This window comes from Saimiri boliviensis, chromosome 14 (genome assembly GCF_048565385.1).
Source record: "Saimiri boliviensis isolate mSaiBol1 chromosome 14, mSaiBol1.pri, whole genome shotgun sequence".
Taxonomy (NCBI): Eukaryota; Metazoa; Chordata; class Mammalia; order Primates; family Cebidae; genus Saimiri; species Saimiri boliviensis.
In genome coordinates, this window is record NC_133462.1 from 10,484,755 (window position 1) to 10,511,083 (window position 26,329).

The window sequence follows — 26,329 nt, forward strand, 5'->3', positions numbered from 1 at the left end:
TCTCCCCTCTTCTTTCTCTCTTTCTTTTTTTCTCTCTCTCTTTTTGTTTCCTTCTTTTTTCTTTTTTTTTTTTTGGAGTCGGACTTTTGCTCTTGTCACCCAGGCTGGAGTGCCGTGGTGTGATCTCGGCTCACCACAACCTCCACCTCCCAGGTTCAAGCGATTCTCCTGCCTCAGCCTCCCGAGTAGCTGGGACTACAGGCACCCGCCATCACACCCAGCTAGTTTTTTGTATTTTTACTAGAGATAGGGTTTAATGGCATTGGTCTGGCTGGTCTCAAACTCCTGACCTCAGGTGATCTACCTGCCTTGGCATCCCAAAGTGGTGGGATTACAGGCGTGAGCCACTGTGCCTGGTGCAAACTCTTTTTTTTCTTTTGACACAGAGTCTCTTTCTGTTGCCCAGGCTGGAGTGCAGAGGTGCCATCTCGGTTTATTGCAACCTCCACTTCCCGGGTTCAGGCGATTCTCCTGCCTCAGCCTCCTGAGTAGCTGGGATTCCAGGTGTGTGCCACCAGGCCCAGCTAAGCCAAACTCTTTTTTTCTTAGACATAGGGCCTTGCTATGCTGCTCTGACTGGACTCAAAGTCCTCGGCTCAAGTGATCCTCCTGCCTCACCCTCCCAAGTAGCTGGGACTACAGCCACCACACCCTCTATTTTATTTTGAAAAACTTCACACCTACTGCAAGGCTGCACAAACAATTTGATGAACTGTGGTATCACCTTCATTCATACTCACCAACTATTCACATTTTATCCTGTTCGCTTTATTAGCTCTCTTTAATATTTAATAATGTTAATTATTGGGGGCTAGGCACAGTGGTTTATGCCTGTCATCCCACACTTTGGGAGGCTGAGGCAGGTGGATCAACTCAAACCTGAGGTCAGGAGTTTGAGACCAGCCTGGCCAACATGGCAAAACCCTGTCTCCACTAAAAATGCAAGATTTAGCCAGGCATGGTGGCGCATGTCTGTAATCCAAGATCGCGCCACCGCACTGCAGCCTGGGAGACAGAGCAAGACTGTTTCTCAAAAAAAAAAAAAAAAAAAAAACCACAAAAATTAGCTGGGCATGGTGGCATGTGCCTGTAGTCCCAGCTACTCGGAGGGTTGGGGGTGCTGAGGTCGGGGAATCGCTTGAGCCGAGGAGGCAGAGGTTGCAGTGAGCCAAGACTGTGCCATTGCACTCCAGCCTGGGTGACAGAGCCAGACTCTGTCTCAAAATAATAATAAAATAAATAACAACAATAATAATTGTGGCATTCTGTGACAGTGAGTTGCAAATACCGTGACCTTCATGCCTAAATACTTGGATATGCTTTTTTTTTTTTTTTTTTGAGACAAAATTCTGCTCTTGTTGCCCAGGCTGGAGTGCAGTGGCACCATCTCAGCTGACTACAGCCTCTGCCTCCTGGGTTCAAGTGATTCTCCTGCCTCAGCCTCCTGAGTAGCTGGCATTATAGGTGCGTGCCACCACGCCCAGCTAATTTTTTGAATTTTTAGTAGAGATGGGGTTTCATCATGTTGGCCAGGCTGGTCTCGAACCCCTGACCTCAGGTGACCCACCCAGCTCAGCCTCCCAAAGTGCAGGGATTACAGGCGTGAGCCACCTTGCCCGGCCTGAGCATACATCTTTTAAGAATAATGGCATTCTCCTGCCTAATCACAATGCTATGGTCTCACTCAAGAAATCTAACGCTGAATTGATACTGTTAACTCAATATCCACTGAGTGATACACACCCCGTGTTTGCATTTCTCCAGTCATTCCTGTAATGTCCTTGGCGGCTGTGTTTTCACTCCTTCCCTCTCTTCCCACTTGATCCAGAACCACACATTGCGTTTCTGTGTCTGGATCCGTTTCTCAGCCTTCCCGTGACTTTTGTGACCTGATGCTTTAGAGGATAATCAGCCAATTACTAGAATGATTCTGTCTGGGTTCTTGTCTCCTGCTTCCTCATGGTTAGAGTCCTACACTTTGGCAAGACTCCCATGGAAGTGATGCTCTGTCCCCCTGGGTGCACTGTATCAGGAGGAACGGGACGTCCACTCGTCCATTACTGTGATGCCTAGTTTAATCGTTTGGTAAAGATGGTGCTAAATCTTTGGATTAATTGTTTGGCAAAGATGATGCTGCAGGATGGATGTGGTGGATCACCCCTGCAGTCCCAATACCTTAGGAAGCCCAAGGCCGGTGGATTGCTTGAGTCCAGGAGTTCAAGACCAGCCTGGGCAACATGGCAAAACCCCATCTCTACTAAAAGTATAAAAATTAGCCAGTTGTGGTGGCATGTGCCTGGAGTCCCAGCTGCTCAAGAGGCTGAGGCAGGAGGATGGCTTGAGCCCGGGAGGTCGAGGCTGCAGGGAGCTGGGATTGTGCAACTGCACTGCAGCCTGGACGACAGAACAAGACCCTGTCTCAAAAAAAAAAAAAAAAAACACATGGTGCCACAATCTCCACATTCTACTGACGCCTTTATCCCTTATGTGTAAATGTCTCCCATCCCGCAACTCTCGGACCCTAAGATTCTAATATGAATATGTGAAGATCACTAGTTAACTGTCATTGTTTTCGCTGTGCCTCTGGGTGCTGCCCTGTATCAATTCAGTCCTCACCACAGCACCAGGAGGGAAACACTATTCTTAGCCCATTCCACAGAAAAGAAAACCAAGGCTCGGAGGACAGCAGAACCTGACCGCCTGAGATCACACAGCTGGCACGGTAGCCTGGGCTTGGAGCAGGTCAGCCCACCCTACTGGGTGCCCCACCCCCGTGGACAGCGAATCCTAAGCTGGGGGACTCCCCTGTCCCTCCACTGCAGGTCTTTGCCAGAACCTCTGTTCTACATCCCCTACCTCTTTGCCACAACCTTGGGGTCCCTGCCTTCCTCCCAAAGAGCTGGAGAACTGGATCCCAACCCCCCCCCCCCCACACACACACAGCTTTTCTTTTGAGGTTGAGTCTCGCTCTGTCACCCAGGCTGGAGTGCAGTGGTGCCATCTTGGCTCACTGCAACTTCCGCCTCCCGGGTTCAGATGATTCTCCTGCCTCAGCCTCCAGAGTAGCTGGGACTACAGGCGTGCACCACCACACCCTGCTAATTTTTCTGTTCTTAGTAGAAACGGGGTTTCACCATATTGGCCAGGCTGGTCTCGAACTCCTGAGCTCAAGTCATCAGCTGCCTCGGCCTCCCAAAGTGTTGGGATTACAGGCTTGAGCCATGACGCCCGGCCAGAGAACCCCTTTAATGTGAAAGTGATAGTGAATGCATATGGATCACGTAGCAGGGTTCAGAGATGGTGGAAGGGCTTAGGGGAAAGGAGAGATTTTCAAGATTCCTAAACATCCCAGTCATGCTCAGGCGTCCCCAAACTTGTTACACAGGGGGCCAGTTCACTGTCCCTCAGACCGCTGGAGGGCCGCCACACACTGTGCTGCTCTCACTGACCACCAATGAAAGAGGTGCCCCTTCCTGAAGTGCGGCGGGGGGCCGGATAAATGGCCTCAGGGGGCCGCATGCGGCCTGTGGACCATAGTTTGGGGACGCCTGGTCATTCTGATGTCTGCAGCCCTTCCAGGAAGAGCCCACTTACTCCGTGACCCTCAGAATTTCACCCTGACTCACCTAATGTCACTGCCTTGTTCCCTCCCCGGCTCCCCCCATTACAGAGTATCTTGTGGAGCCTTCAGAGATTTACACCACTGTTCCTCTTTTAACACGAAGCCAGCTCATGTCCCTCCTCCGCTCAGAAGCCCCCCGGGGCTCCCGCCTCACTCAGGGTGAATGCAGAAGTCTTCACCGTGGCCCACCCAGGCCGTACAAGATCTGCCCGTTTGCTCTGTGCCGCCATCTCCCACCCTCTCGCCCTGGCTCCCTCCACCGCCGTCATGCTGGTCTCCCTGCGGTTTCTTGAGCAGGTGACCTGTTCCTGCTCCAGGTCAGATCCTGTCCAGCTGTCCAGCTCCAGGTCAGAGCATTCATATTGCCTGTTCCCTTTACCAAAAACACTCTTTTGGCCAGGCGAGGTGGCTCACGCCTGTAATCCCAGCACTTTGGGAGGCCAAGACAGGCGGATCACTTGAGGTCAGGAGTTCGAGGCCAGCCTGGTCAACATGGTGAAACCCCATCTCTACAAAAAGTACACAAAATTAGCTGGGCATGGTGGTGGGCGTCTGTAGTCCCAGCTACTCGGGAGGCTGAGGTGGGAGAATCCCTTGAACCTGGGAGGGGCGTTTGCAGTGAGCAAAAATCGCGCCACTGCACTCCAGCCTGGCCACGGAGTGAGACTCCCTCTCAAAAACAACAAAACAAAACAAAAAAACGTTTCTAGGCATTCTCCCCGTGGCTCACTCCCTCCCCTCCTTCAGGTCTCTGAGCAAATGTTAACATCCTCCAAAAGGCTTTCTTGACCACAGCAACAACTCCCTCTCCTCACTCCTTACCCTCCTGACTGTTTGTCTCAATAGCACTATCACCACCTGACATTCTGTTTGTTTACTGTTCAATCTTCTGCACTAAAACAGAAGCCCAGAGCGGCTTCTTGCTGCCTTTCCCCCAATACTTAGAACAATGCCTGGCACACAGCGTTCAATATCTGTTGAATGAATGAACCATAATTAAATCATTAAATGTGCAATTGTCTTGGTGATGTGGCTCTCCCGTGGGGCTGTGAACCCTGTGAGAACAGGGTCCCCAGCACCACTCCGCACAAGGCACAGAACAGGTGCCCTTAGGAGTGTTTGTTGAATGAATGAATGAATGATGCCAAGTTAAGGCGTATGAACATTCTCTTGGGGGCATCTGGGAAGGGTTTTTATCAGAGGAATGACAGATTCCTTTCTGAGTCCTACATCCCTGCCACTCAAAATGTGACCAGGACATTCCCTGGAGCTCATTAGATGTGCAATAATAGCTGGGTGTGGTGGCTCACACCTGTAATCCCAGCACTTAGGGAGGCTGAGGTGGGCAGATCACCTGAGGTCACGAGTTTGAGACCAACCTGACCAACATGGAGAAACCCCATCTCTACTAAAAATACAAAATTAGCAGGGCGTGATGGCTCACGCCTATAATCCCAGCTACGAGGGAGGCTGAGGCAGGAGAATCAATTGAACTGGGGAGGCAGAGGTTGTGGTGAACCAAGATCGTGCCACTGCACTCCAGCCTGGACAAGAAGAGCAAAACTCTGTGTAAAAAAAAAAAAAAAAAAAAAAAAAAAAAAAATTGATTCTAGGCCAAGCTCAGTGGCTCACGCCTGTTATCCTAGCACCTTGGGAGGCTAAGGGGGGCAGATCACAAGGTGAGGAGTTCGAAACCAGCCTGGCCAATATGGTGAAACCTCACCTCTACTAAAAATACAAAAACATTAGCCAGGTGTGGTGGTGCATGCCCGTAATCCCAGCTACTTGGGAGGCTGAGGCAGGAGAATTGCTTGAACCCGGGAGGTGGAGATTGCAGTGAGCTGAGATCACGCCACTGCACTCCAGCCTGGGTGACAGAGTGAGACTCCATCTCAGAAAAAGAAAAAGAAATGGCGATTCCAGGAAACCCAGAAGATTCTGAACCAGAATCTTCGTTTTCACAAGAGCCACCAGGGGATTCCTATGCACACTAAGGTGCGAAGAAGCAGGAGTGTAGAGCACCCTAGGCTCCCTCTCTGCTCTGGGACTTTGCACGTGCCCTTCCCTCGGCCTGGAGTATGCCTGCCCACTAATGCCTCCTCCAGGAAGCCTGCCCTCATCTCAGCCTTATCCTTATCTGTTTAATGCCCGCCTTCTCTCCTCACAAGTTCCACGGCGGCGGGGAGGGGCCCACTCTGTCTTGTTCCCGTTCTACAGCCCTTCCTCCAGGACGCCCACCCTGATTCACGTCAGTGCTTGTTTAGTGCCTGCCGACCCTCATACTTGGGAGTTCTCCTGTGGCGCCTGCCCCTCCTCCGGGAAGCACGTCCAGACTCCCCCCACCCCCTACAACACACCGCCGGTGACCGACCCTCACCCCGCTCTTCCCCCTCCCCACCCTGCCGCAGCGAGGGCACGCTGGTGTTCAAGCCCGGCGAGACGCAGAAGGAGCTGCGCATCGGCATCATCGACGACGACATCTTCGAGGAGGACGAGCATTTCTTCGTGCGGCTGCTGAACCTGCGCGTGGGCGACGCGCAGGGCATGTTCGAGCCCGACGGCGGCGGGCGGCCCAAAGGGCGGCTGGTGGCGCCCCTGCTGGCCACCGTCACCATCCTGGACGACGACCACGCGGGCATCTTCTCCTTCCAGGACCGCCTGCTGCACGTGAGCGAGTGCATGGGCACCGTGGACGTGCGCGTCGTGCGCAGCTCGGGCGCGCGCGGCACCGTGCGCCTCCCCTACCGCACGGTGGACGGCACGGCGCGCGGCGGCGGGGTGCACTACGAGGACGCGTGCGGAGAGCTGGAGTTCGGCGACGACGAGACCATGTGAGCGCGCCCGCGGCGGCCCGGAGAGAGGCGGGGCCTGAGAGGGCTCGAGGGTGGGGCCTCTGGAAGGGCGGGGCCTGCGTGAGCGGCGCCCGGAAAGTGGGCGGGGCATGTGACCCTTGCCCACGTCGTGGGCGGGGCTTAGCTAAACAGTGCTCCGAAGGGGCTGGGTCTGGTGGGCCCTCAGAAGGGGAGGGGCCTGGGTTAATTGTGCTCAAAAGTGGGCTAAGCCTCGAGAGGGGCCAGGCCTGGGTGAGCTGTGTCCACAGTGTGGGTGGGGCCTGATGGGATTGTGGCTGTGAAATACAGGCGAGGCTCAGAGGGGCAGCCGGACGGGCGAAGAGGGTCTCAAGGAGGAAGGGTGGGCAAGGTGAGGAGAGATGGGATAGGGGCCTGGGGAGACGGGTGTGGGGCCTTAATTGGTAGCTGGTGGAGTGAGTCCTGAAGAAGAGGGCCCAGGGAAGACGTGGGGAGAGGCTTGTCGAGGTGAGACGCTGTATGTGGCTGTAAGAAGGGGCGGGTCCAGGGCGATGGGTGGGGTTTGGGTTTGTTCACGGGGCACCAAGACAAGGGAAAATGGTTGTGGGCTGCGGAGAAGGCGGGGCCTAACGAGATGGGTGGGGCATGGGGAGGCGGAGCTAGGGAAGGGGTGGGGCTTCTGGATGAGAGGAAGAACCTGGGGAAGCAGCGGGGCACCAAGGGGAATGTGGGTGAGGCTTTGGGAAAAGATGGTGCGGGAATCTGGGGGCCTGGGAGGGCAAGGCGGGGCCTGGGGAGACACTGGGAAGCCTGAGGGCTGGGATTTCTGAAAATGGGGTCTGGGGAGGTGGGCTCACTGGATACACGCACACACACACATGTAGACAGACGTTTACAGATCAGACAAAGCTGTTTATATGCACCACACACACATAGACACACACGGTCAGGATGGGCTTGGTGGTTCACACCCGTAATTCCAGCGCTTTGGGAGGGCGAGGCAGGAGGATCATTTGAGGCCATGGGTTCAAGAGCAGCCTGGGAAACATAGCAGGACTCCTACTCTAAAAGTAATTTTTTGAAATTAGTGGTGGCGCACGCCTGTAGTGCTAGCCCTTTAGGAGACTGAGGCGGGAGGATGGTTCGAGCGTAGGAGTTGGAAAGCAGCCTCTACTAAAATTTTGTTAAAATTAGCTGGGCATGGTGGTGCGCACTGAAGCCAAGGCAGGAGGATGGCTAGGTGTGGGAGCTGTGATCACGCCGCTGCACTCCAGCCTGGGAGACAGCGAGACCTTGTCTCTGTAAATTAAAAAATAATTTATAAAAAGACACATGCGGACACACATAAAGTCACAGATGCGTACACTAAATTATAAGGTCAAGGCTGCTGTCACGCCCAGACCCCCGGCAATTCCTTACACAGATGCCTGAGTGTCCCCCCAACGTGTGCCTGCAGCCTCACCTTCCCCCACCCGCCTGGTCGGGATGCGGGCAGCGCCTGCCCCTCCTCTGCCCGCTACCCTCCACCCCCGCACTCCGCGTCTGTCTCCCTCCTCTGTGCCGCCCACGCGCCTCCTACTCAAGCGGAGTCCCCACCGCGTCCCCCCTCCCTCCTCTTCCCAGCCTCTGCGCCTCCGCCTCCGGCAGCGCTCAGCTTCTCACAGCGCTCGCTGTCTCTCCGTCTCTCCCTCTGCATCTCTGCGTCTCTCGATCCCTGGGCTGTCTCTCTCTGGGTCTCTGCATCTCTGTTCATCTGTGGCTCTCTGACTCAGCTTATATTTCAGACACACTCTCCACACCTTTCCATCTCTGTCTCTGTCTGGCTTGGTCTCCCTCTCAGGGTTGTTGAGAATTTGGGTTTGGCACTATCACAGCCCCTCTCTCACACCCAAGAGATAGGGGGAATGGAGAGAGTTTTCTTTCTGCTTCTTCCAGTCCTTCTTGTAGTTTAACCTGCTTCCTTCCTGCTGCTGCAACCCCATAGGCCCTCTCCTCCCCACACGGCTTCCCCAGGCTGGGACACCTTCCGTTCCCCCACTCCCCACTCCAGCTCCCAGATGCGGCTTCAGAAGACAGCGAACAGGAGGCTAATTAGTGTTTATGGAAACTCATCCTTCCTCTCATGGGCAGGCGCTCGCTGATTAGAGGCGCTTTCAAGCAGCTGGGCTGGAGGACCAACTGAGAAATGGAGGAGAGACACACAGAGATGGGGTGGCAGGGAGAGCACGAGAGACACAGAGGCAGAGACGTAGAGATAGACCCAGGGAGAGCTGAAGACAGAATGCCAGCGAGAACTGGAGCGAGAAACAGACAGGGTAGAGAGACAGAGACCAGAAAGACAGGACCTTAGAGGCCAGGTGCTCACACCTGTAATCCCAGCACTTTGGGAGGCCAAGGTGGGCGGATCATCTGAGATCAGGAGTTTGAGATCAGCCTGACCAATATGATGAAGCCCCATCTCTACTAAAAATACAAAAATTAGCCGGGCATGGTGTCAGCGCCCGTAATCCCAGCTACTCGGGAGGCTGAGGCAGGAGAATTGCTTGAACCCAGGAGGCGGAGGTTGCAGTGAGCCAAGATCACACCATTGCACTCCAGCCTGGGCAACAAGAGCAAAACCCTGTCTCAAAAACGCGAAAAACAAAATAGACACAAAAGGAAGAGACACAGAGGCAGAGGGATGGATATTAAGAGACTGAGATGGAAGGAGACTGAAAGGTAGATGCAGAGGCGATAAAGACACTTAATGGAAGAGAGAGAGAGTCGGACCCAGGGAAGGAGAGGGTCTCACAATGCTGCAGAGAGAAGGGAAAGTTTGGGTCAGTGAGAGACAGGATGAGGAGGAGACTGGGTCTGAGATCAGAGGCTGGCCGGGGAGAAGGGCAGGAGAGTGGAGTTTTCAGGAAACCAGGGGGCAGGCTGGGGAGGAAGTCTGCTTCCTGTGATCTCAGGAAGTCCTGCCTTGGTCTAGCTCGAGTCTCTCTTGCTGTTTCCTGCGTATTGGGATTCTCCTGCGTCTGGGTCCCCTGAGGGCGCGCATGCCAGGGCACAGTTGACGTGCGTGTCCCTGCACGCCAGTCAGTGTGTGTCAGAGGATCGCAGCGTGCCTGCGAGAGTGAGCGACAGAGGTGTGTATGTGTGTGTGTGTGTCACTCTGTCAGCGTGTCACTGTGTCGGCAGCTGTCTGCATGTGCCGGGTGTGTGAGGAGGCTGTCTCAGGAGACCCTCCCTCCCCGCTGTCCCCAGCATTTCAGCACCGCGGACAGCTCCCAGCCCGTGCGGAGGTCGGGGGCGGCCCTTTGTTTCCACCCACAGAAAATTGAAAATATCCTGAAATCAGGAGGGTGGAGGTAGGCGGGTGTCCCCACATGGCCGGCTTGTGTGCGCCTGTCCTTGCGCGGGTGTCGCTGTGTCTTGTGAGTGTTTGTGTGTTGAGATGTGTCTTTTGAATGACTGCCTGATTGAAACTCTTCTGCCAGAAGTGGGTTGACTTTGATTACTCCAGTCTTTTATTTTTGAGACAGAGTCTCTCCCTCTGTGGCTGCGAATGCAGTGCAGTGGCGCAACGTCGGCTCACTGCAACCTCCGCCTCTCAGGTTCAAGCGATTCTGCTGCCTCAGCCTCCTTAAGTACTGGGAGCACTCACCACCATGCCTGGCTAATTTTGTGTGTTTTTAATAGAGACGGGGTTTCACCGGTTAGCCAGAATGGTCTCAATCTCCTGACCTTGTTATCTGCCCACCTTGGCCTCCTAAAGTGCTGGGATTACAGGTGTGAGCCACCATGCCCAGCCTGGTTACTCCATTCTTTAGATTCTGAGAGACAGAGACAGAGAGAGAAGAATCCAGATAAAGAAGGGTGGGCCAGGTGAGGTGGCTCACACCTGTAACCCCAGCACTGGGGAGGCCAAGGCGGGAGGATCACTTGAGCCCAGGAGTTCAAGACCAGCCCGGGCAACATAGTGAGATCCTGTCTCTCTAAAAAGTTGAAAAGTAGTCAGGTGTGGTGACACACACTTATATTTCCAGCTACTTAGGAGACTGAGGTGGGAGGATTGCTTGAGACCTGGAGATCAAGGCTGCAGTGAACCATGATTATGCCACTGCACTCCAGCCTGGGCAACAGAGTGAGACCTTGTCTCAAAAAAAAGGGAGGGCAGAGAGATGAGAAGAGATTGAGACAGAGAACAGAGAGAGTCAGAGTCAGAGAGAGAGAGACTGCTGGAGAATCGCAGAGACAGAAAGAGTCAGAGATGGAGAGACAGCCCAGAGAACCCGAGAGAGGCAGAGAAAAGAAGATGGAAAATGTGGGGACGGAGATGTAGGCACTGAAGGAAGTAAATAGAGACACCAAAAGGCGTCAGGAGTGAGCTAGAAGGTAGGAGCGTCTCTGTGATACCGCAGTGGGGGGCTGCAGGGTGGCGATGTCGCCAAGGCTGTGGTGGGGGAGTCGTGCTAGCTGACGGGCATCTGGTCCGTGCTGTCTTGCCACTACACTGGGAACGGCTGCAGGGTGTGATGGCGTGTGGGTGTGGGCGGTGTGATCGGCTGTGCTTCCTCGATTGGGTGACTGTGTGGGCCGGGTGTTTGTGTTTCTGGGTTCTGAGGCCAGGCCTTGTGGGACTACATGGTTTCTACAGCCAAAAGAGTTGCCAGTGGCAGAGCCGTGGGCATGCTGGGGTTGTGGGTCTTGTGGGTCGAGGCGGATGGGTTGTGTGTCTGGAGGTGACAGATAACTTCTGGCTGTTTGCTACCACCCGCTGGTTACCATAGGAGCAGAGATGCTGGGAAAATCAGTTAGCATCAGCATTTGGTTAACTCTCCGAATCTGGTTGGGATGGAGAGCAGGAAACTGAGGTTTTTCTGTGTTGAAGGACTGGAGTTAGCAAAATATGTATTCAGGGCTTGCTCCATGCTGGGCACCGATCTGGCTGTTGGAGACAGAAAAAAAAAAAAAAAAAAAAGTAAATGGCCAGGCACAGTGGCTTCCGCCTGTAATCCCAGAACTCTGGGAGGACGAGGCGGGTGGATCATGAGGTGAAACGCCATCTCTACTAAAAATACAATTATTAGAGGGCTGGTTGCAGTGGCTCCCACCTGTAATCCCAGCACTTTGGGAGGCTGAGGTGGGTGGATCACGATGATGTCAGGAGATGAAGACCATCCTGGCTAACACGGTGAAACCCCATCTCTACTTAAAAATATAAAAAATTAGCCGGGTGTGGTGGCAGGCGCCTGCAGTCACAGCTACTCGGGAGGCTGAGGCAGGAGAATTACTTGAACCCGGAAGGTAGAAGTTGCAGTGAGCTGAGATCCTGCCACTGCACTCCAGCCTGGCGACAGAGCAAGACTCTGCCTAAAAAAAAAAAAAAATAGCTGGGCATGGTGGTGTAAGTCTATCTAAGTACTAAGCTACTCAGGAGGCTGAGGCAGGAGAATTGCTTGAACCCAGGAGGCACAGGCTGTAGTGAGCCAAGATCACACCACTGCACTCCAGCCTGGGCAACAGAGTGAGACTCTGTCTCAAAAAAAAAAAAAAAAAAAAAAAAAAAAGCTATAAATGAATTTACCTGGGGGAACTTAAATTTTAAAATGGGGAAGCAAATGGTAAATAATAAACAATAAACTAAATAAATGTTAGAGGGTGTTAAGGTGATATTTAAAGAAGACAGGCCAGGCACTATGGCTCACATCTGTAATCCCAGCACTTTGGGAGGTCAAGATGGGAGGATCACTTGAGGCCAGGAGCTCCAGACCAGCTTGGACAATGTAGTGAGACCCAATCTCTACAAAAAAGTAAAAAATTAGCTGAGCAGGCCATGTGCAGTGGCTCACACCTGTGAGCACTTTAAGAGGCCAAGGTGGATGGATCACCTAAGGTCAGGAGTTTGAGACCAGCCTGGCCAACATGGCAAAACCTACTAAAAAAAAAAAAAATACAAAAATTAGCTGGGTGTGGTGGTGGTGGGGGGTGCCTGTAATCCCAGCTACTCGGGAAGCTGAGGCAGGAGAATTGCTTTAACCAGGAGGCGGAGGTTGCGGTGAGCCGAGATTGCAGCCTGGGCACCAGAGTAAGACTTCATCTCAAAAAAAAAAAAAAAAAAAAAAAAAAAAAAAAAAAATAGCTGAGCATGGTGGTGCATGCCTGTAGTCCCAGCTGCATGAGAGGCTGAGGCAGGAGGATCACTTGAGCCCAGGACTTTGAGGCTTCAGTGAGCTACGGCTGCACCACTGCACTGCAGCCTGGGTGACACAGCAAGACCTTGTCTCCAAAAATAATAATAAATACATTAAAAAGAAAGACAACGGAACAGTTTAAGGGAGTGCTGGGGTGGGAGGAGCGAGGGCGTTCACTGTTAAATAAGATGGAAGGAGTGGGCCTCATTGAGGAGGTGGAGCTTGAATAGAGAACTGGAAGAATGAGGAAGTGGGCTCAGGGGAAAAGTGTTCTGGGCAGAGGGAACAGCCAGCGCAGAAGCCCTGAGGCATGAGCAGGCCTGGCTTGTTCAAGGAATAGCAAGGAGGCCAGAACGAGAATGAGTGCCTGATGGCAGGGGGCCTTGCAGGTCCTTCTAAGGACTTCGGCTTTCGTTCTGTGAGAGATGGGTGCCATGCAAATGTTCCGCACAGGGGAGGGACCCAGTCTGACTTTGGTTCTATCAGTATCACTCTGGCTGCTCTTGGAAGAACAGACTGTGGGGGGGTGAAGCTGAAGCATGGGATTGTTTAGGAGGCAACTACAGCAGTCTGGGTGGGAGACGATCGTGGCTGGGCTGGAGTGGAGGGGTCAACAGTCTCGATTCTGACAGCGCTGAGTTCAAATCCTGTCTCAACCATGAGCTCATCCTGCTTTATTTTTAATTTAATTCAATTTTACTTATTTATTTGTTTGTTTACTTTTAAATTTTATTTATTTATTTATTTGTTTGTTTGAGACGGAGTTTCGCTCTTGTTACCCAGGCTGGAGTGCAATGGCGCGATCTCAGCTCACCGCAACCTCCGCCTCCTGGGTTCAGGCGATTCTCCTGCCTCAGCCTCCTGCGTAGCTGGGATTACAGGCACGTGCCACTATGCCCAGCTAATTTACTTATTTATTTTTTTGAGACGGACTTTCACTCTCGTTGCCCATGCTGGAGAGTGCAATGACCTGATCTTGGCTTACCATAACCTCCGCCTCCCAGGTTCAAGCGATTCTCCTGCCTCAGCCTCCCGAGTAGCTGGGATTACAGGCACGCACCACCATGCCCAGCCAATTTTATATTTTTAGTAGAGATGGGGTTTCACCAATGTTGGTCATGCTGGTCTCGAACTCCCAACCTCAGGTGATCCGCCTGCCTCAACCCCCCCAAAATGCTGAGATTGTGGGCGTGAGCCACCGTAACCGGCCTACTTTATTTTTGAAATAAAATATTTAATATAAACAAAGATGGGGTCTCGATATATTGCCCAGGCTGGTCTCGAACTCCTGGCCTCAAGCAATCCTCCCTCCTCGGCCTCCCAAAGAGCTTCGATGACAGGCATGAGCCTCGGCACCCGGAATGCTTTCCTTTAATCGGCCTCAGCTTCCACACCAATGCCAGGTTTTGTTTCTGCCACATGGGGACGATAATAGAGCCTTCCTCCCTGAGTGGTGATGAGGACTAAATGAGATTGTGGAGCCTGGGACAGAGGAGGTGCTCAGAAGACTGGGTGGCTGCTAGGAGGTTGCCTGGTGATTCTGGGGAGGGGGCCTCATGCTGAGTGTTCTGCCTCCCCCTCCCCCCGCACAGGAAAACTCTTCAGGTGAAGATAGTTGATGATGAGGAATATGAGAAAAAGGATAATTTCTTCATTGAGCTGGGCCAGCCCCAGTGGCTTAATCGAGGGATTTCAGGTGAGGGGTGACCACTGGGCAGTGGGAGAGGTAAGGGGTCCAGGGTTGGGGGACTCTCGGGGGCTCAATTTCGGGCGCTCCTTAAAGCTCGTGGATCTGAGCTTTGTTGGGGACTGATCTCATGGTCTGCCTGTCTCTGTCTCTCCCCAGCTCTGCTACTCAATCAAGGTGAGTGAAGTCACCTCTGGGCTCTTAGTGGGGAGGAACGACTGGAAGCGGGCCCTGGGGGAGGGTCCCAGCCCCAAAGCTACCCTTCCAGGTTGGGTTTGAGGCAGACTGGAGGTGAGATAAAGGCAGACTCAGGACCCGGGGAGGCTGGGAGCAGGCCTTAGAGTTGGTAGTGCCTGTGTGAGTTTGGGATTACAGTTAGCGTTTTGGAGGTCAAGATTATGTCTGTAACACGGTGAAACCCCGTCTCTACTAAAGATACAAAAATTAGCCAGGTGGGGTGGCACTTGGAATTCCAGCTACTTGGGAGGCTGAGGCAGGAGAATTGCCTGAACCCGGGAGGTAGAGGTTACAGTGAGCCAAGATCACGTCACTGCACTCCAGCCTGGGTGACAGAGCAAGACCTTATCTTAAAAAAGAAAAAGATTATGTCTGTAGTCAGGGTTGTAAGTAATCAATCAGATCTGGGTTTGTGAGTGGGGTCAGAGAGGATCCCGTTTGGGGTTGATAGGAATGGGCTGGGGTCTAGATTGGAGATTGCTGTTAGGACCGTGCTAAGGTGAGAGTCCAGGTGGAGGTTGTTTCCTGGGTTTCTGGTGGGATCAGATCAGAATTGGAGTCAGATTTGGGTCAGAGCTAAAGTTGGACTTTGAGGTGAGTAAAAGAGTTTGAGGAATTTGGGTTAGAATTGGGGCCAAGGTCAGAGATTGGAGTCAGAGTTGGGGCTAGGGTCAGTGGCTTGGAGCTGGACAGAGTCGTTTTGGAGTTAAGATCAGAATTGGGATCGGAGGTTAGGATTAGGGTTAGACTAAAGATTGTATTTGTTGGAGGAAGCCATACACGCCGCTGTAACAAACTGATCCACAAATCGCAGGGGCTTAGTGCAATAAAAGTTACTTATCGGCTGGGCACACTGGCTCACGCCTGTCATCTTAGCACTTTGGGAGGCCAAGGGTGGATCACTTGAGGTCAGGAGTTCAAGACCAGCCTAACCAATGTGGTGAAACCTGATCTCTACTAAAATTACAAAAATTAGCTGGGTGTGGTGGTGGGCACCTGTAATCCCAGCTACTCAGGAGCCTGAGACAGGAGAATTGCTTGATCCTAGAAAGTGGAGGTTGCAGTGAGCCAAGTTTAAGCCACCGCACTCCAGCCTGGGCAACAGAGCAAGACTCCATCTCCAAAGAAAAAAGTAGAGAAAAGACAAAGAAGGGTGGGAGAGAAGGAAGGAAAGAGGAGAGGAGCGGAGAGGAGAGGAGAGGGGAGGAGAGGGGAGGGGAGGGGAGGGGAGAGGTGGGGAGGGAACGGAAGGGGAGGGGAGGGAAGGAGAGGAGAAGGGAGGGGAGGGGAAGAGAAGGAAAACAAGTTTATTTCTTGTCCAGGCAAAGTTTTTGTTGTTATTTGGGTTTTTGGGGTTTTTTTGTTGTTGTTGCTTGTTTGTTTGAGATGGAGTTTCGCTCTTGTTGCCCAGGCTGGAGTGCAATGGCACGATCTCAGCAACCTCCACTCCCTGGGTTCAAGTGATTCTCCTGCCTCAGCCTCCCGAGTAGCTGGGATTACAGGCATCCGCCACCACATGTGGCTCATTTTTTGTATTTTTAGTAGAGACCGGGTTTCACCTTGTTGGCCAGGCTGGTCTCAAACACCTGACCTCAGGTGATCCACCTGCCTCTGCCTCCTAAAGTGCTGGGATTACAAGCATGAGCCACTGCATCTGGCCACTCAAGCAAAGTTTTACGAGAATGTTCCTAGTTGGTGGGTGGCTTTCTTCTGCCATGTAGCCATTCCATTTTGTGGCTCCACTGTGCCAGGGAGCTTTGGCATTGTGGCTGGATTTGCTGCTGGCGAACACAGCAAGAGAGTTTGGAGGATCACATGGGAGGTTTTCAGGGGCCAAGCCTAGAGGGACTGACCATCATTTCTGCCCACATTCTAGTGTCCATGACTCAGGCCGTGACCACGCCCAGCTGCAAGGGAGGCTGGGAAACGTAGTTCAGCTCTTTGCCCAGGAGGGAGAGGAAAGAGGTTCAGGTGAACACACAGCAGCTTCTGCCACATGGTCAAGCTCCTCATGAGTGATACTGGCAGAGTTGGGAGTTGGGACTGAGGTTTGGGGTCAGGTGTAGGCCTGGAGTTAGATCTGGACATGGAGTTTGGGGTATGCCTTGGGGTTATTGATGTTCCAGGTTATGGAGAATGTTAGAGTTGGGATTAGGGTTTAGGGGTAGGGTTGTGCTGAGGTCAGATCCAGGGTTGAGGATTGGGGTTTGGGGTCAGTGTTGATGACAGGCTTCCATCTGGGGTCACAGTGAGACTCAAGCTCAGAGTTAGGGACCAGAATTGGGGTTGGGCTGCTGCTGGGTTGGAGTCAAGGGTCAGCATACTCTGGGGAGAGAAGTGGGCTCAGGGCCAGGATGGAGGTGGGTCTGGTTCCAAGATTTGTACCAAGATCGGGTGTCCTTCCCTTTCCTCACCACCTCAGACACACTCCAGGATGCTTCCAGAAATTGGATGTAGAGACCAGGCCTCCGCCATCAGGGTGGCGAGGATGACGATAATGTTGGTGATAATAAAAATAATAACATGGATCGAATATTTATTGTGTGCCAGGCACTGTTCTAAGCACTTCACACGAATTAACTCATTTAAATCTCACAACTGGCTGGGCACGGTGGCTCACGCCTGTAATCCCAGCACTTTGGGAGGTCGAGGTGGGCAGATCACCTGAGGTTGGGAGTTTGAAACCAGCCTGACCAACGTGGAGAAACCCCATCTCTACCAAAAATACAAAATTAGCTGGGCATGGTGGTACATGCCTGTAATCCCAGCTACTCGGGAGGCTGAGGCAGGAGAATCGCTTGAACCCAGGAGGCAGAGGTTGCTGTGAGCTGTGATCACGCCATTGCACTCCAGCCCGGGCACCAAGAGCAAAACTCCGTCTCAAAATAAATAAATAAATAAATCTCACAACCACCCCATGAGGTAGGTATTAATTACTATGCCCATTTTACAGATATGAAAACTAAGGCACAGAGAGGCTTAGGCATTGCCTAAGGTCTCACAGCCTCCACCATGTGACCCCCAGACCCCACCAACTAAACAGCATGGACCAGCCCTTGGGAGCTGGGCCCCAGGGTTGAAGGAGACGTGGGTCACGTGCGAGGCTGGGAGGGGTCACCAAGGAGCTTTCCAGAGGAGAAGAGAGTCTAACTATGGGGACAGGTAGTAAAGGCATGGCAGGCCCAGTTGGGTGGGTCTCCTGGGAGTCTAACCTCCATCCCTCATGCTGTAGGGGATGGGGACAGGAAGCTAACAGCCGAGGAGGAGGAGGCTCGGAGGATAGCAGAGATGGGCAAGCCAGTTCTTGGGGAAAACTGCCGGCTAGAGGTCATCATCGAGGAGTCGTACGATTTTAAGGTGATTTTCCGGGGCCTCATCTTCCTGGAGTCCAGCCTGGGTCATTTCCTTGGGGAGGGGCCGGAAACGAGGGAGCCACCGGTTTCCCAAGGGCAGGCTAAACGGGGGTCCCGCATCAGCACCACGGACAGCACACGCCTCCCTTTTCTCTGCTTGCCTTCAGACCTGGGGTGTGGAAAGTTGAGGTCCCCTGGGCACAGGCTATAATAAGCCCCTGACCCAGGACCCCACGTGAAGCTGCCCTGGTTCGCTCAGGGGCAGTGACCTCTCCCCCACCCTCTCGTCCCCAGAACACGGTGGATAAACTCATCAAGAAAACGAACTTGGCCTTGGTAATTGGGACCCATTCATGGAGGGAGCAGTTTTTAGAGGCAATTACGGTGAGCGCAGGTAAGTGGGGAGGGAGGAGAGAGAAGAGAGAAGGATGGAGAGACAGAGACACAGAGAAAGGGGGAGAAATGAATGGAAATGAATGGAGAGACAGGCACAAAGATAAACAGGCCAGGTGCGGTGGCTCATGCCTGGAATCTCAGCGCTTTGGGAGGCTGAGGCAGGAGGTTCGCTTGAGGCCAGGAGTTTGAGGCTGCAGTGAGCTATGATTCAGCCCCTGCATTCCAGCCTGGGCAACAGAGCAAGACTCTGTCTCTGAAATAAAACCACAAGCATGAGAGACAGACACACAGAAATACATGGGGCGAATCGTGGAGAAGACATGAGACAGAATGAATGTGCAAACTGAAGAGGGCCGGGCGAGGGAGGCAGGCAGACGGGACACAGAAAGGGCAGGGACGGGAGAGGTGGTGGTGGGAGCTGCTGGGAGGAGGCTGGGAGGGTTTGACTCGGGCTGAGCCAGGAGGGGTCTGGGCCTGGGCTTTCTCCCGGCATCAGGTGTCAGGAGTGTGGGAACAGGTTAAATGGCCTGGCCACCCCAGAGACAGCCTGGGTTCCTCCGTTGCCATGGAGACAGTCACCAGAGTACCCAGCACTCTTCCCACCTGCACGGGTCCCCACCCTCCTTGGCCTCAGACGGGCCCGCACTGCCCCCTTGTGGCTAGAGACACTATGACACTTGGACCCACAGATGGTCTTGGAAGCCAGCACCTTGGCCCTTTGTGCTACGGATTGGCGAGACTGAGGCTCAGAGACAGAGGAGGGGACTGGCCCAAAGTCCCACAGGGAGTCCAGAGAGGGTCCAAGGTCAGAGGTCAGGGCTTCAGTCTCTCACGTAACATCAGCGTTAAGGCCCCAGCTCGTGGGGACTGAAGGCGTACAAGGAATTGTGGTTGCAAAGAAACTGGGCGAGTGGGATCAAAAGAAACCAGGCTTCAGGGATGGAAAGATATGAGGCAGCAGACCTAGAAGCAGCAGAGTGCTTACCCACCAGAAACAAAGTGTCTCCCTCTGAAGCCACATCTTTCTGGACATACTTCTGAGGAATCATCTGGGCCCAACTCTGTGTGAGACATTGCCAGGGATACACAGAAGTGACCAAGACAGTCCTGGCCCTGCCCTCATGGAGCTTACAGTCCAGTGAGGGAGACAGACATGTCACAAGAAAGAGACAACCCGGAATAGTCAGGGCTGGGAAGGGAGACCCAGAGGAACGCCCTGATGGGGTTCCTGACCCAGCCTGGAAGTCAGGGAGGGCTTCCTGGAGGAGGTGGCTTCTGAGTTGACTCTTCAAATGGGAAAAGATGTCAGCCAGAAGGAGGGAGAAGACAGGGAGGGTGTTCCAGGCAGAGGGAGAGCCAAGCACAGAAGCTTTGAAGTGTGCAAGATTATGGCACCTTTCTTGGTTGGGCGCCTGGTTTCCGGTGGGGGGAACAGGTAACAGGATGAGGCTGGAAATTGGAAGGTTCCGGACCACGTGGTTCCTTGTGGGCCTCAGTAGGGAGCTTGGGTGGGATTTTGAACACACTGAGGAGCCATGGAGGGGTTTTTTTGTTGTTGTTGAGATGGAGTTTCGCTCTTGTTACCCAGGCTGGAGTGCAATGGCGCGATCTCGGCTCACCGCAACCTCCACCTCCTGGGTTCAGGCAATTCTCCTGCCTCAGCCTCCTGAGTAGCTGGGATTACAGGCACGCGCCACCATGCCCAGCTAATTTTTTTTGTATTTTTGGTAGAGACGGGGTTTCACCATGTTGACCAGGATGGTCTTGATCTCTTGACCTCGTGATCCACCCGCCTCGGCCTCCCAAAGTGCTGGGATTACAGGCTTGAGCCACCGTGCCCGGCCGCCATGGAGGGTTTTGAATGGGGGAGCCCCTGGGGCTAGAGAGAGCTTGTGGGAGGAAACTGGGGAGGGTGGATGGGGTGTGGGTAGGGGCTGGAGAAACTAGCAGAAGACGGGTGTGTCCCAGGAACAATGGGGCGACAGCAAGGGGCTTTTTGAGCTTCAGAACATTCCCTCTGGGGACTCAGCGGAGACAGCGGATGAGGCGGAACTGAACGAGGCGTGAGGTGGCGGTTGTGGAGACCCAGCGTACGTCGGGCTGTGGGTTTTAAAAACCGGGTGGTTAGATCAGGTGATTAGATCGGGGTGGAGGAAGAATGACACCCGTAACACAAGTAACAGTAATGATAATCTGATGATGACAGTCGTGGTCCTAGCATATCTTTTTTTTTTTTTTCCCTTAATCGATGTAATCTCACTCTGTTGCCCAGACTGGAGTGCAGTGGCGTGATCTCAGCTCACTGCAGCCTCCTCTTCCTGGATTCAAGCGATTCTCCTGCCTCAGCCTCCCAAGTAGCTGGGATTACAGGCACCCGCCACCACGCCCAGCTCAGTTTTGAATTTTTAGTAGAGACGGGGTTTCATCATGTTGGCCAGGCTGATCTCAAACTCCTGACCTCAAGTGATCTGCCCACCTCGGCCTCCCAAAGTGCTGGGATTATGCATGTGAGCCACTGTGCCCGGCTGGCCCTATCATGTCTTGAGTGCCAGGCATGGTTGGAAATGGGTTTCCTGTGTGAACTCATTTAATTAATGTATCCTCAGGGTCTGTGTCAGCGCTTGGTCACTTCGAACTTTGCCAGCACGTGCCTTTTGGTTCTCTGCTGTGCGAGCACAGAACTGTTGGAGGGGTGAGGGAGAAGGGTAGTTCTTGCTCCGTTAGGGCATGAGTCAGGTCCCACCCTGCACGGAGAGGTGCTTCTGGACTTCCTTTACCTCCCTTCCTACTGTAGTCTCCTTGCGGGTTGGAGTTGGCATGGAGCATCTCTGAATTTCCCCCAGGCACCGAAAAAGGCCTTCAACGATAACATTCAAAACGACAGTAATAACACGAGGTGTCCAAGGTGCCGTTACTCATTCGGTCATCGCAGGCTTCCCATAAAGCAGGTCTAATTGTTTATCACAGCTAGGCACCCAGAGAGGTGAGGACACCAATTCAGGATCCAGGGTTGGACACCAGAGAAGTGACTTCAGAGTGACCGACACCACCACAAGCCTCCCTGTAGAGGGGAGTGGCTGGGTTGGCAAGCTGAAGCCAGAGTCCACAGAATGCCCAGCCTGGCTTGTGGGCCTGGGTTTGAAGGCAGTGCAGAACCAAGGAAGGGTTTGGAGCACGGCAGGCAGAAGGCCAAATTGACATAGTGATGCGGTAATAGCAGCCCCCTCCCTCCCAAAGAGCGTGGCGTCCCTACTCTGACCGTGGCCATGTCTTACATCATCTAGGGATGCGTCAGCAGTGACTGCTCAGGAGTCACGTTCATTCTTATCAGCGTCCTTCCAGATGTAATACGTGGCACACTCAAGTGTGGCCATTCACTCTCGTTCATTGCTTATACTAACCAGCGTAGGGTAAGGTAAATGAAACATTGCAATAGGACTTTCAGGTTACGGAAGCCACTGCAGGTCGGCTGGGCGCGGTGGCTCATGCCTCTAATCCCAACACTTTGCGAGGCCTAGGAGGGCACATCACTTGAGGCCAGGAGTTCGAGACCAGCCTGGCCAACATGGAGAAACCCCACCTCTACAAAAAAAAAAAAAAAAAATCAGCCAAGTGGGGTAGTGCACACCTGTGATCCCAGCTACTCAGTAGGCTGAGGCATGAGACTCACTTGAACCCGGGAGGCGGAGGTTGCGGTAAGCTGAGATCGAACCACTGCCTGGGTGATGGAGTGAGCCTCTGTCTCAAAAAAAAAAAAAAAAAAAAGTCACTGCAGGTGAAATTAGGTCACAATAGGTGATACAGCTCTAAGCATGAGGCATCCTTTACAAAGCTCTGAAAACACATCCGTAACCCAATGCCCATATCAGGAAAGGCAGGGCTTTCCAGAAACCCTCTGTTCTATCTCATTGCCAGACTGGGTCAGATGGCCACTCATGGGAGGAATTCTGGGAAGACAAGCATTTAGCTGGGGACATGGCAACTGCCAACTGCAGGGATTCTGGGAAAGTGAATACTGTATTTTTATCTGAGGCCATAGCTGCTGCTGGCCTCAAGGGATTCTGGGAAAGTGATTAATTTTGGCTGGGTATATGGCCCTCTAGCTGCAACGGATTCTGGGAAAGTGAGTACATTTAGTAGAGCCTGTGGCTCTGGTTAGCTGCAGTGAATCTGAGGAAGTGAATATTTCTAGCTGTGGACATGGCTTTCAGTAGTTGTGAAGGCCTCTGGGAAAAGGAATATTTTTAGCTAGGGGTATGGCTGTCATTGGCAGCAAAGGCTCCTGGGAAACTGGATATTTTTAGCTGGGCTGCTATGGCCTCCTCTAGCTTCAAGGAGGTTCTGGGAAAGTAACTGTTTTTAGCTGTTGACTTGGTCATGTTTACGTGCAGGCAGTTCTGGGAAGGTAAATAGTTCTCGCCTCGGCCCATTAATGCTCCTAGCTTCAAGGGATTCTCGGAAAGTAATGGTTTTTAGCTGCTGACTTGGCCACATTTAGGTGCAAGGGATTCTAGGAAAGTAAGTAGTTTTCACGTGGGCTCATTCATGCTCCTAGCTTAAAGGGATGCGGGCAAAGTAACTGTTTTTACCTGCTGCTATGGCCACACTTAGGTGCAAGGGATTCTGGGAAAGTAAATATTTTTTCACGTGGGTCCATTCACGCTCCTAGCTTCAAGGGATTCTGGGAAAGTAACTGTTTTCAGCTGCTGACTCAGCCATGTTTAGGTTCAAGGGATTCTGGGAAAGTAAATATTTTTCACCTGGGCTCATTCACGCTCCTAGCTTCAAGGGATTCTGGGAAAGTAACTGTTTTCAGCTGTTGCCTTGGCCACATTTAGGCGCAAGGGATTTGGGGGAAGCAGTTCATTCTGCGGGACTTGTCGTCAGGAAGTTAGCTAACTTGGGGCCTCTGTAGGCAAGGGAGGGAGTCTGGGTGTGTGCCCCAGCTGGGTCGTGTGCCCACAGGGGACGAGGAGGAGGAGGAGGACGGGTCCCGGGAGGAGCGGCTGCCGTCCTGCTTTGACTACGTGATGCACTTCCTGACGGTGTTCTGGAAGGTGCTCTTCGCCTGCGTGCCCCCCACCGAGTACTGCCACGGCTGGGCCTGCTTTGGCGTCTCCATCCTGGTCATCGGCCTGCTCACCGCCCTCATTGGGGACCTGGCTTCCCACTTCGGCTGCACCGTTGGCCTCAAGGACTCTGTCAACGCTGTTGTCTTCGTGGCCCTGGGCACCTCCATCCCTGGTAACACCTCAGGAGGCTGCGGCGGGGCAGGCTGGGTGGGGTAGGATCTCAGATGAGCCAGGCAGGGGCAACACAGGATCCTGCCGAAGTTAGGTGAGAGGAGTCACCACGCTCATGTGGTGGCCTCAGAAGTACGAAGGTGGGGCAGGGTGGGAGCTACCAGCGGGTCCCCAGATTCAAGATGTGGATAGAAGCCTCCCCAAAAGCACCCACGTGGAAGGTCGCATAAAACAAAGGTGGCGGGGGAACGCTGGGAACCTGACAATGGATTTCATAGAGAGAAGGCGGCAGGGTAGGGAAGAGCCCGCTGTGGGAAGAGGGGTTCCTAGGAAGACACTGGATGTCCGAGAAGCCAGTCAGTGGATTCCATGGAAACAAGCTGATGCCCCATCCCCCAAGAAACGAGACAGAAGAGTCCACGGAATTATGTTGGGGGACATGACAGGAACCAGCCCAGTGAACCTAAAAGTTTTTTGAGGGTGGGCCAGGCTGGAGTGCGTGGCACGATCTTGGCTCACTGCAACCTCTGCCTACCAGGCTCAAGCGATTCTTCTGCCTCAGCCTCCCAAGTAGCTGTGCCACCACACCCAGCTAATTTTTGCATTTTTAGAAGAGACAGGGTTTCATATTGGCCAGGCTGGTGGTGAACTCCTGACCTCGTGATGTGCCCACCTTAGCTTCCCAAAGTGCTGGATTACAGGCGTGAGCTGTAATCCCAAATGAAGAGGCTGTAAATCCCGCAGAAAGATAGTGGATCCCTTGAACTCATACAAGTCACATAGCGGACAGGCAGCACTTCCAGCCTAATGCAGATAGTGCGACCCATAGAAATCGGGCAGCAAGACCCACTGAAAGCGGGCAGTGGGTCTCATCAGAAGCAGGCAGCATGTCCTATAGAAAGTTGATAGCGGGTCCTATAGAAAGTAGACTGTGCCGGCCAGGTGCAGTGGCTCATGCCTATAATCCCAGCACTTGGGGAGGCTGAGGTGGGTGGATCACCTGAGGTCAGGAGTTCGAGACCAGCCTGGCCGAGATGGTAAAACCCCATCTCTACTAACAATAGAAAAAACTAGGCTGGGTGCAGTAGCTCACGCCTGTAATCCCAGCCACGTTGGGAGACCAAGGCAGGCGAATCATCTGAGGTTGGGAGCTTGAGACCAGCCTGACCAACATGAGAAAACCCGGCTCTACTGAAAATACAAAATTAGCCAGGCATAGTGGTGGTGGGCACCTGTAATCCCAGCGACTCGGGAGGCCGAGACAGGAGAATTGCCTGAACGTGGGGAGGCGGAGGTTGCAGTGAGCCAACATGCACTCCAGCCTGGGCAACAAAGCAGACTCCATCTCAAAAAAAAAAAAATTGAGCCGGGCGCGGTGGCTCACGCCTGTAATCCCAGCACTTTGGGAGGCCGAGGCGGGTGGATCACGAGGTCAACAGATCAAGACCATTCTGGTCAACATGGTGAAACCTCGTCTCTACTAAAAATACAAAAATTAGCCGGGCATGGTGGCGCGTGCCTGTAGTCCCAGCTACTCAGGAGGCTGAGGCAGGAGAATTGCCTGAACCCAGGAGGCGGAGGTTGCGGTGAGCCGAGATCGCGCCATTGCACTCCAGCCTGGGTAACAAGAGCGAAACTCCGTCTCAAAAAAAAAAAAAAAATTGAGAGTCCCATAAAATTCAGGCAGTGAGTCCCACAGAAAGCAGGCGGCGGTTCCAGTGGCAAGCAGGCCTGGGGGTGGAGATGGGCTTGGCCTCTTGGGAGAGGGGTCAGGGCCTTGAACCCACCTGCCGGCAGAAAGCAGGCGACGGGGAGGGCCGGGAGGAAGCAGGTGGATGCGCGCCCCTGTGGGTGGCGCAGAGCCCCTCCGACCCGCGTGCCTCTGCCCCGCAGACACGTTCGCCAGCAAGGTGGCGGCGCTGCAGGACCAGTGCGCCGACGCGTCCATCGGCAACGTGACCGGCTCCAACGCGGTGAACGTGTTCCTGGGCCTGGGCGTCGCCTGGTCGGTGGCCGCCGTGTACTGGGCGGTGCAGGGCCGCCCCTTCGAGGTGCGCACCGGCACGCTGGCCTTCTCCGTCACGCTCTTCACCGTCTTCGCCTTCGTGGGCATCGCCGTGCTGCTGTACCGGCGCCGGCCGCACATCGGCGGCGAGCTGGGCGGCCCGCGCGGACCCAAGCTCGCCACCACCGCGCTCTTCCTGGGCCTGTGGCTCCTGTACATCCTATTCGCCAGCCTGGAGGCGTACTGCCACATCCGAGGCTTCTAGGACCTTGCGCAGAGACTCGGCCCCACCGCCCGCCCGGGGCTGGGGGCCTCCGCCGAACCTGCTCTTGGACCCTGGTCTCCTTTTCCCTCCAGACTCAGCCTCCCCTCCTGGGACTCGGCCTCCCTCCCTACCCAGCTCCGGGTTTTGATCGTCCCTGTCCTCTGTCCCCAGTAGTTCGGCCTTCCCTCTTCCTCTCCAGAGCCTCCCCAGTTCCTCCCCTGCGGTGACCCCAATCTAGCCCATTCTGTCGGTGACCATCTACACCCCTGGGAGAATTTCCACCGCAGTCACCTCCCCATGAAGCCACCCCCAGTGACCACCCTGAGGATTTTTTGGGGGGGGGGGGGTGGGGAGAGATGGAGTTTCACTCTTGCCCCGGCTGGGTGCAGTGGCATATCTGGGCTCACCGCAAACTCCGTCTCCCGGCTTCAAGTGATTCTCCTGCCCCAACCTTCCTAGTAGCTGGGATTACAGGCACGCGCCACCACGCCCAGCTAATTTTGTATTTTTAGTAGAGATGGGGTTTCTCCATGTT

General features: G+C 53.7%; 1 protein-coding gene across 1 annotated transcript in view; it reads left to right on the top strand.

Annotated features, from left to right (window-relative positions):
* SLC8A2 (solute carrier family 8 member A2) overlaps nt 1-25,941 on the top strand; it is a 42,671-nt gene extending 16,730 nt beyond the window's left edge. Inside the window, exons 4-10 of the mRNA XM_039466884.2 lie at nt 6,031-6,453; nt 14,201-14,304; nt 14,455-14,472; nt 17,765-17,889; nt 18,180-18,279; nt 23,247-23,525; nt 25,418-25,941. Coding sequence (XP_039322818.1) covers nt 6,031-6,453; nt 14,201-14,304; nt 14,455-14,472; nt 17,765-17,889; nt 18,180-18,279; nt 23,247-23,525; nt 25,418-25,794 — 1,426 coding nt within the window. The 3' untranslated portion in view covers nt 25,795-25,941. The remainder of the gene's footprint in view (nt 1-6,030; nt 6,454-14,200; nt 14,305-14,454; nt 14,473-17,764; nt 17,890-18,179; nt 18,280-23,246; nt 23,526-25,417) is intronic.
* Nucleotides 25,942-26,329: the final 388 nt, after the last annotated feature.